This window comes from Curcuma longa, chromosome 5 (genome assembly GCF_044706935.1).
Source record: "Curcuma longa cultivar G26 ecotype Majalengka, Jawa Barat chromosome 5, ITB_CL_G26_1.1, whole genome shotgun sequence".
Taxonomy (NCBI): Eukaryota; Viridiplantae; Streptophyta; class Magnoliopsida; order Zingiberales; family Zingiberaceae; genus Curcuma; species Curcuma longa.
Window position 1 is genome coordinate 4,365,205 of NC_133865.1, and position 10,888 is coordinate 4,376,092.

At 32.8% G+C, this 10,888-nt stretch overlaps 1 protein-coding gene across 1 annotated transcript in view; it reads right to left on the bottom strand.

Moving 5' to 3' along the window:
• Positions 1-1,663: 1,663 nt before the first annotated feature.
• The window catches only part of LOC141829736 (phosphatidylinositol 4-kinase beta 1-like), a 10,186-nt gene continuing 961 nt past the window's right edge, over positions 1,664-10,888 (bottom strand). The window contains 19 exon segments of the mRNA XM_074717259.1: positions 1,664-2,156; positions 2,269-2,371; positions 2,452-2,535; positions 4,215-4,289; positions 4,368-4,421; positions 4,502-4,645; positions 4,755-4,808; positions 5,340-5,444; positions 5,538-5,635; positions 6,728-6,797; positions 7,881-7,970; positions 8,033-8,140; positions 8,643-8,689; positions 8,692-8,775; positions 8,813-8,975; positions 8,977-9,118; positions 9,387-9,519; positions 9,867-9,915; positions 10,008-10,193. Of these exon segments, the coding sequence (XP_074573360.1) occupies positions 2,270-2,371; positions 2,452-2,535; positions 4,215-4,289; positions 4,368-4,421; positions 4,502-4,645; positions 4,755-4,808; positions 5,340-5,444; positions 5,538-5,635; positions 6,728-6,797; positions 7,881-7,970; positions 8,033-8,140; positions 8,643-8,689; positions 8,692-8,775; positions 8,813-8,975; positions 8,977-9,118; positions 9,387-9,519; positions 9,867-9,915; positions 10,008-10,193 (1,788 nt within the window). The 3' untranslated portion in view covers positions 1,664-2,156; position 2,269.

The following is a 10,888-nucleotide window of genomic DNA, read 5'->3' on the forward strand; positions in this document are numbered from 1 at the left end:
TATATTTATTAATTTAATAAATTATTTTATTAAAATAATTGTTTTAAGGAATTATTTTAATCAAATAATTATTTTAATGAATTATTTTATTAAGATATATATAAATTGATTTTAAATTTAAAAAAAATAAAATTAATAAATTATATTAATTAATTAAATGAATTATTTTATTAAATAATTATTTTAATAAATTATTTTATTAAAAATATATAAATTTAGTTTAAATTTAAAAAAATAAATAAATTATATTTATTTTTTTTATATATTATCAATTTATTATAATCATTAATATTATTAATTTAATTTAATTTAAAAATAAATTAAATTAAAAGTAATATAGTAAATATTAAACTGGTTATGTTTTATTCTTCCAAATAATAAGTTGAATCAAACAACATTAAATTATGTTTTATATCCCAAATCTTGATTATATGATTACCTAGTGATCACATAATCAAGGTTATATATAATAACTTGAATTAAACGTACCCTTATGGTCTTTCATAAGTATGAGATACCCATAGGGATCATGAGAAGGTGGAGGAGATATTGAAAATAGGAATCATGACCCATCTTTGCTTGTGGTCTACCAACATCGACTAAAGAGCTCAACCGACTCAAAAGGCTCGGCTTAATGACTCAACAATTCGACAACTCAACAAGTCAAATCTCATGTCAGCTCAGACTGACTTGGCACCTCGGTGTGAAGTCATGTAGGTACATCTTGCTGATCTAGAACTAGTCAGATATTGACAGTATCACAAGCAAAATTGGTATTGAGCTGACTGGGGTCGATCTTGGAAGAATCGGGCCGACTTGACTTGAGCTTTGTATCGAATGGAATTGATTAGAGTTTGCATTGATCGAGTCCTGATTTGAATCCCGGACCTACCATGTGACGCCTGTCGTTCCCACCACATCACATGAAATGAATAATTTCACTTGTCATAGCACAGCAGTAATACGACTAAATTTAAGGCATGAGATGGATCGTCCCACTTTAGATACCATTCCATTCTTTTTTCAACTCATTAGCCATCAGCGTTTCATTCTACTCCATTCCTTCCTATCGAATCACTGTAGCGATTTGGTTTTCAGGGCATGAAGATGTTTCTTTAAAATTTCGTTTGACAAAAATATCATCTTGAAAGACATAAACAAGCATCAGAATTGTAGCCAAGGCTAGAGCAAAACCGTTTGACAATATAATTAATTCTTTGCAATTTATGATATCTAAGATTTTAAAGTGAGAAATATGTTTAGCACTGCAATGGCAACATAAATAAAATTTTTTTAAAAAAACCTCGTATTAATAATCAAACATTTAGAATTTTTTAATGACCATTGAAAAAACAAATATTCCACCAAAATGTTACATCTCGTTCAGGCAATACAAAAATGAACAAGCTTCGTGCTAATGTGTTCTAAAGCGATCACGAAAGGATTAAAATTACATACAAACAATATCACTTCAACAAAAAAATAGAATCCGTCACGCCAACAACTCCACTACCATATATGAAGAGATAAATCGAAAAACTAAAGTTGACTATGACGGAGGAGAACATTGCCTCGACTTCGTCGAGATTCGACCTTTGTCCACTTCAACAATTCTGCTTCGTTGTAACCAACTCAACTATATCCCGAAGACTACATACAAACAATATCACAAAAACTATGTTGCATGCATCAACATGTGATGCTAACGGATTTGCAATGAAAAATGTGATCTAATAACACAAAAATGTGACAAAAACATATGAAGCAATAGCGGCTACTGATATAACCATGACTGCTCCATTAGTTTCACCGAACAAACATTTGTCATTTCTTGAATCTCAAGCTGTCGTACCACTCCAATCACCTGAGATGCTAATGTCACTACTCTTAGCCAGGTTAGGGGGTTCTGTACAATCCACTCGGATCTACAATCTCTATCTTGACTGCCCTACTATAATGTCAATGACAAAATCGAGATATGTCTCATACTGACTAAAACAAAACCGTATAGCAGTCTTGGATTTCCTTCTAAAACTGGAATATGCTGAGCATCAGATTTTCTTTACAACAAAGGCTTGAAGTTTTCTTCTAGGGTATTCACAAATTTCAATGGAGTGACAGATAGTAGTTAGCCCACCTGGTGAAGAAGATCATCCCTACTAACAAACAGAAACAAACTGCTTTGTTTGGCATGTTTTGTGAACTTTCTTTGCACAAGTAGATGGAGAGAGGGAAAAAATTGTAAATTGTAATACTTTGATACGGCACCTCATAAGATTCCATTAAGTACCCTCTGGTAATAATCATATTGCCTTGTTCGCCATGCATCTAAACTGCTACTGATCAAGGAAAGCACCAAGGAGACACATTGCTGTTTGAACATTAATTAAACAGTTAAAATTCAGCAATATTTGCCATAAAACTAACATAAATTTGAATAAACAATTAGACCTCTTCTGTAAGGCTTAAATTAAATCTCTTCCTCAAATTTTGAATTGTTCTAGTTCCTCCCCTAAAGCAAGGGAATCCAGAGTCCTACAGGCAGAGCTATAAATTTAGCAATGATTTTACCTAGCAATTTTCTTACTGCGTAAATTCAAGAATCGCCAAGGAAAAGAGATTATCAAACTAAATAAAATGAGCAAGGGTTATGGTAATTTGGACTCTTAAAGCCAAAATACATTTGTACTTTAGGTTTCCAAAAAAATAATAATTGTTCATTAGGCAGTTTCCCATGGTGGAGGACCCTCTTAGTTTTCCAGTCAGTGAATCTCTCTCTTATGCCCATAAGAAATAAGATCTTTGTTTAACCTAACATCACCAAATAAAAATCACGGTACCTCACCCTCACTAAAATTTCCATTCCTTGTGTACTTGTTGGTTGGTGAACTTGACCTGGTCGTACAAGATATCTGTTTCCACAACAAAGGAATATTTTTGTTTGATTGAAACATAAAACTTGGACAATTTATTCTAAACCAGTAGATATTTTTGGAGATGTAGAAAGATCAAATCATGAATTGAAATTCTACGACTGGCACAGTTAGAAATTGGTGTTCCACTAAATTTTCAGACCAATACAAGCACTATAGCAATCTCACTAAAGAATGACTTAATTTTAATATCTTTGGTGATAGCCTTGCTTCTTGTTCAATTGACAAATAAGATCTATGCAGCCAACCTAAAGAGTTGGGCTTATATAGCTTGACAATGATGATGATTATGGACAAACAAAGAGAATTTTGATTCTACTAGGAAAATAAATCATATTTTATGCATAAAACTCCTTGTTTTAATTATCTCAATTCTAGCATATATTTTCATTTCAATTAAAGGATTGCCAACATAGAAAAAAAGTGTAACCTAGCTACCTAAAGGATATATAGATCTGGAAAATAGAGTTACCCAGCTATTTGAGAGACACTGTTGTCAAACAAGTAAATTGCAATTTGCAACCACTTGGATTTAGCAATATGGAATTTGTCATTGCGATATAAATGATTTCTCATTGAAATCTAAGGCCATATTTTTAGTCTTACCAAATACCAATCCTACTTGCATGTTGTGAAAGAAGAATGGTCCAGATGCTAGGCAACAACCAAATGTAGCAGTCAAAAACCAAATATAATCTGCCTGCCTTTTCCTCTTGGAAAAACAAAGTTTAAGCTTTCGTTTCCCATACGTGGAGAACAGACAGTTACGTGAAATGGCCAGTTTGATGGGAATAACTGAACAAGTATATCCAACGCTAATCCTTGCACTAGCTCAGTTATTATAAATCAATCGAATGCTAATCCTTGTACTAATTCAGTTACTATAAATCCACGTCAATGGAACTATGCCAGTTCATGAAGAAATTGGTTGACAACCCTCTAGATTCTATAAGAAAATTTCATAGTTCATATTAGCAAAAAAAAAAAAATCTGACCAAATATAAGGACAAGTTAAAATATTAGAACTAATCAAATCCCAACATACTGTAAATGTCAAAGAAACCACTTCATTCAATAAGAAATGCTCTCCTTTCTTGAACATAAAACAACAACAAAAATATGGAGTCTTCTTGAGAAAGCATCATATGCAAAAACATAAGTTCGAGAGAAAAAACAGATAAGGAGCACCAAAAAAAGATCCTTAAACTAAAGAAAGCTTATGTGAAAGAAACATCTCAAACCAAAGTAAGATACAAAAAAAAAAAAGCCTGTCCATGTTACCTGCAACATCTCCACAAGAAGAATTATACGCTCAGCATGCTTACGGCAAGTGAGAAATCCTTGGATACACAGAACCTGCAGAGAGCATGGATGAGTAAATGACGACAACAGTTGCAGTAGAGGCTACCATCAACAAAGAACAATGTTTATCACCTTAAAATAATCAAAGAACTCACTAGGACTTCCTTCTGCATCAGAGTCCATCACCTGGCATCAAAGGGACATTGTGAAACACTAAAAGAAAAAATGCTGTAAATAGATTCTGAACATAACTCCAATTATCTCACCTCAAGAAGCTCGCGAGTTAATTTAAATGGTGCGCTCTCGAAATTTACACCGCCAGGAGAGTTAGATAGCATAAAACCAAAATCAATGTGAATAATGTGCCCTTCTTCATCCAATAAGATGTTGCCATTGTGTCTATCTTTCACCTAAGCAATCAAAGTGAATAGTATTTATTTAACTACAGCATTCAAATGTTTGAGCAAACATGACAAGCTAAATTCAGAAAAACTTGAAGGAAGTTGTACCCAGGAGTACCTGAAGCAGGTAACATAGTATTGAATATCCTGCCATGCTCTCAACAAAGTTTCTCTGTCAAGCAACCAAATAAGAGCAGGATAATAAGTGTTATTCTCCGATGAGAAAATCCAGTAACAAATGGCATATAAGAGTTTACAAGTAACTGAATCCATATGTCCTGCAGAAACACTGAAAAATGAATCCCATAGAAAATTTGATAGCACATGCAAGAAAAATCATATTAGGGGACAGATTCATATCACAAAGCAACTCTCAATTAAGCACTTATAATCAAACAAAATTGGAACTTTGAGAATAAAGGTGAAGATGTAAAGAAACCTGACATTTGCATAGCAATTGCACAACACAAGTGATAAAGCACTGTCATATTAGTTGCATACTAAAGTCACCTTAAAGCATCTAGATTTGTAACAAACAAAAAATTTCAAAAGGGACAATAAAAGAATTGTTGCAAGTATCTTATCTAAAGATGTAACTGAGAGCATGTTTACATATAAGTGAATTATCACAAAGAATGTCATAATCGATCAATTTTGATGGTCAACCAAACAAAATAAAGTGACAATTGAGAAATTTGAATACCTGTGCAAGCTTGAAATTTGATGAATTTTCTTCATATTTAGCTATGAAAAAGTCACGCAAACTTGAGATATTAGGGAATCTACTCTTTATTGAATGAACTAAGGCCTGCAAAAAAAAATATAAATATTGAGAATCAACAGAAATTTATATATACCAGGAAGGAGATAGCAATAAATTCTTAATGGAGAGAAGAATCACCGTATCAGGGATAGTCTCGATTAGTGCTGTATAAGAAGATGTAACAAGAACCTCATAAGGTCTTAACCACAGTGGGTGACCATCCACTTGGTATATATTTGATATTAAAAACACAACATTCTAGTAAAGAGTCAAATCTTATTATCAAGAAACAATAAGATGAAAATTTTCAGAGATCTACTTCAACCATGTATTCACATTTTTTTAGATCAGTTTTAACAATATTACAAGAGTTCTTTGGCCTACAACTTATGCCTCATTATAATCAAATGTGAGAATGATGTTTTTGTCCTATAATTTATTATAAGATGAGTATGAAGCCGTGAAAAGAGGGAAGAGGTAGATGAAGGATAAGAAGTTGGAAGTTAATAGTGATAATCATAAGATGGTTTGCAGGATTATTAAGCATAACATTCCCTGTGTCGAATGTTGAAGCAGAGAAAATTGCCTTCAACACTTAAATCTCTCAATAAATGAAGGATGCATCAGGTGTTCCAGGACAAGCGACTCTTACATAGTCAAACAATAATTGTTAGTCTTACAAAGAACTCAAAGACAAGACCCCAAATAGTTACAACTAACATGACTGTGAATAACTTTATCTTGGACTCTTGGTTACCACCACCCTCATAAAGAATTTAGATTCCCATACAAAGTAAACTAGGTTACTTAAAATTTTAAATCACTAAATAGAACTCAACCAAGGTTGATGATTAACATTCCCAATTGAAAAATCAATGAGAATGTTACATGATTATCTCATATCAAATACCACCTTAATGCTTATTAAATTGCTTTCATGTTTATTAAAAGTAGAAGATACATCACAAAGACACAAATCACTGACATACATATATATATATATACACATCAAGTGTCCATAGGGAAGCAACAACAACCTTGACATTGTTATAGAACTGTTTGTGCAAACAATCATTTCTAATGGTAAAACATATAATCAATACGATCAACTCAAAGGATAACATGCCCACAACATCACCTGTGCAAAAGGATAACAACATCATGATTCCTTTGAAGTTTGTATATCTTAAAGGATAGCCATATCCTCAAGGAATTAGCAACAATCCAATAAAGGAAAATAAGCAAAGCTATCAGCATCTTACTTGGGAAAGCCTAACCATTGGTGACAATTCAAAGTTTCAAACAAAATCCTCAGCATTTGTAATTACCATAGAAATGTGAAACTACCTGTACAACTAGGTGCTCCTGTCTACAATCATCTCCACTCTTCACAATAACCTATTTACTTGAGAAAAAGAATTAGGCATGGCCAAGTTGAAATGTAAGGCATCAATTGTTCTAAAAAAACATAATAATGAAAAACAAATTAAATTTAATCATTTCAATGCATCAACAAATACTTGAGTTGCAATATTTATCATGGATGATTCATAACCTAGTGGTTTTTAAGAAATAAATATAATATAATATAGCAATCAGTCAAAAAGATAGTGTAGTTTGTTGGACACTTCGTCTAATGTAATAAATCTAAAAATCAGATCCTTATGAATTTTGTCTAAGTGATCGTGTCAAAGATTCAAGGTTCACTCCATTATTATTTATGAATTTCCAAAAGACCTGTTAAAGCAAAGCACATTGCAATCTATTTCACTTCAAGCTTACAATCTTCTAACTAATTTAGGATCTCAGAAATACCAAAAAAATGCTTATTTTATAACATGCAAGATTTTGTCTTGAGGAGAAAACTTATACCCTACAAAAGATTATCAAATTTATTTAGTCTCAATATATGTACCAAACTCAATTAAGAAACTACAACACCTTTCAAAGTAGTAGTCTAGTGCAAATTGTTTTTCGGCCTCTACTTTTTAATACATATTTTTGCTTCTTTCCTACTTTTGAAGAGTATCAGGTTCATTTGTGAAAAAAAAGTCAAAACACTAGGAAATGAAGATCCCTTAGAGAGATTTTTGAAGTCTTGTCATTCTTGAATTTTTTGAATTCTCACGGAAAATTTTATGGTGGCACTAATATGTCCATGAACTAGGAACACTTTACAATGCTGAAAGAAGGAGAAGTAATATTACATTCATTCCTTATCTCAACCCTTCCAATTATCTCTGATAAACCAATATCAAGTTCTCTAAAACATTTCAACTATCTATTAAGTCCCTATGTATAGAAACTCCATTAATATAAAATGATGAAGTAATATTTCTGCTGCTTCTTATCAGATAGTCAATCAATTCTATAGATTGATTGTATCACTGAAGAATAGTAAAACTTCTTCAGTGGAAAATTTTGCCTGAGTTTCACTCTTAATTCTCCACTAGAAGGGGAAGAAAGATATTAGTAACTCACAAAACTTAAGTCCCACTCAAGTAACTTTCCAAATGCTGATGGCCTTCGAATTTGCTCTTTCTTCTCCTCCCAAAGTTCATTGGACATCACCAGTTTTTCGAATGTCACCATCCATCAAATAGATAGATATTTCATTCAATGGACACATGAAAGAATGAAGCACCAGAAGGAAAAAGTACCTTTGGTTTTTTATCATGGGAATTTTGACCAGCAACATTAACAAGAAGCCCAGGAGGAGTTTATCCCTTAGCTGTTGCTGCCTACCAAGAATAAATATGCATATATAACTAAGTGCTCAAACTTCATATTCCTTCTAAGAGTTTGACTATAGTAGCATGATAAAACCACAAGTTCATTAAGATAGTTAAGACATACTATTGAAAAAAATCCTTGCTACTGAGATAAATAGACATTATATGAATAACTAAATAACATAGTTGTACAAGACATACCATCTAGACATTATAGAATTAGGCAACATAGCTTATACAAGAGGAAAGAACATCCATGCATTTATCAGCTATTTTTGAGTAATCACTCACTTTTTCTTAAGTTTTCTTTCTTACAACATCAAATACATATATGACATATCACAAATCATGATATTTTATTGTTTAATGACACATGAAACATCAAGTATCATGAAGAATAATCATTCCATAAAAATTAAAGGTCTAACCCAGAAAAAATAGTTGACTCAAAATATTTTATCCTCACAGTCAATTACCCAAAAGTATCCCTATAGCAATTTATTCCACTTACAGGCCCACCTTTACTTTCCTCAATAGCAATTGTGCTAGGAACACGACATGATCTTTTGAAGCTGAAGGCTCCTGATCCTCTACATCTTCCATGTTAACCCCAGGGATTGCAGACAGATTGACAGCAATCCATTCTGGCATTTTTTTCATCGATTGTAATTGACTTGTCACGTCTATCATTCCCATCAATGGTATCTGGTTGAATCTTCCATACTGAGTCAATCTCCTGAACAATCTTACTCTCAACAGACAAACTAACATGGACATATTTCACTTTTGCTTCCCATAACTCAGCCATTGCTTCGTGACAATAGCTTCGGGAAGTCGACTTAAGATTCCATCAGAATCATAATTACAGTATTATTTTGACTCCACAAAGGGTATGCCCATGGAGGAGGCTTTCGTAATTGTGCATCGCCATTGGCTAAGGGAATTCCTCCTCTCGAGAGCTTTTGAGCATCAGTTGTCTTTGCACGACTAGGAAAAAAATGAAAACAACATTAGTCAAAACTAAGATGAACACAAGAACATGAACCATGTTCTCCTACAAGATACATTAATTACAAATTGACTTGTGATATATAGGACAATGTTATAAATCTAGGTTGAAAAAGTGTATACAATAACATCAAGTGATAAGTATAAGTGCCAAAAGCAAATGGTCAAATACACTGAAACATGGTTTTAACTATCACCATCTGACAATTAGAGGAAACTTCTAATTTGTTGTTTAACGTCTCATTACCTGAGTGTTTCACATTTCAAAACTTCAACACACATTAAGTAAGGTGCCTTCTCCCTAGAATTAAGGAGAACAGCTTCATCCACAGGTATATTAACCACCCGGAACATTCCCTTTCCCATGGGAAAGCACACACCTGAGAAAATAGTTGAAACCCTTAAGAGATCAATCAATAAACCATATCCACAGTTAATAGCTTTGTTTATATTAGTCTATAATTTATGAAATAAAATCTAGCAAGCAGCAAAATACAACATTAGTACAATTCAAGAATACTCTTGGAAATATATATGAGCATTGAATGAAAGATAAAAAGAGCCCCTTGGATTAAATGTTTTACAAATAAAACCAAATGTCATCAAACAGCTGTCATCATATATCATAATATTTTTAGCAGTTCATGTACACTTGATAGAACTGCATGGTATGTATAGCTATAGATGATGGATTTTCAGAGGAAGAAAATAAGATTAATTCATTAACCTCCACATATTTGGGCCTTGGCAACATGTGAATTGACCTCAGTAAGAGACTGTCAACAAAAGAACCAAAAATGTCAATGATTCCAGGAAACTAACATTTTAGAAAATGCTCTGTGGAACAGATAAGTGAAAATAGCTTAACCTCTTGAAGAGCAATTTTGCGATCTTCAATAGGGTATATGTCCACTAGTCCATAAGATGTGTCAGATAACAACTGAACAAACTCCAAAGAAGCATAGTAAGAACTTTTTCGACTTTCTGCTATCGCATTATTAGGTAAAGCTGGTTTATCATGCCCTCTTTCATTATACTGAGAACCAGGGCGCGTCTGCAACACATAAAGTTAAGCAGTAAGCAAGCTTCCACTAACCCCACAACTCAACAAGATTTTGGGTTCCTAAAAATCACCTAACACATCAATGAAGAGAAAAATTATGAAAAGATACTGAGAAATATAATCACAACAATTTGTATCGGTGCATATCACAAAAATCTAGTAAAGTATTATTCACCAATACTCATTTACCATTTACCATTTGCCAAAACAATATACCGATAATTGGGTGGTGAAAATGCAAAAGAAAATTTGTTCACTGGGAGAAAATAAAAAAACAAAGGAAGAGAACAATCAACCTAACAAGTGTTAGTCATTATCATATCCTTAAAAAGGAATCCAGCTACTGGTTTTTCTGATCTACAAATAGCAATATATATTTTGAGGAACAACTGATGTTTGTCTCAAAGAAACATATGATATGTCAAAAAACTATGAACTAAAACTAAAATGATTCATAAATTTGCTTGACAAACTCAATATAACTTTTTCACTTCCCAAGTTCATTTCAGCAACAGCAGAAAGCACAAGTGGTCTCCATGTGAAGTTCCATAATAATCCAGGTGAGTACAAGATTATGAGTCGCTGGAGAATAACATTTTGGATTCAGTCCAAAGCCATGCACATATGACAAAGGTAATGGCATCAGTTCACATGGACTCATTTGATGTAGTTATTTAGTCATATCA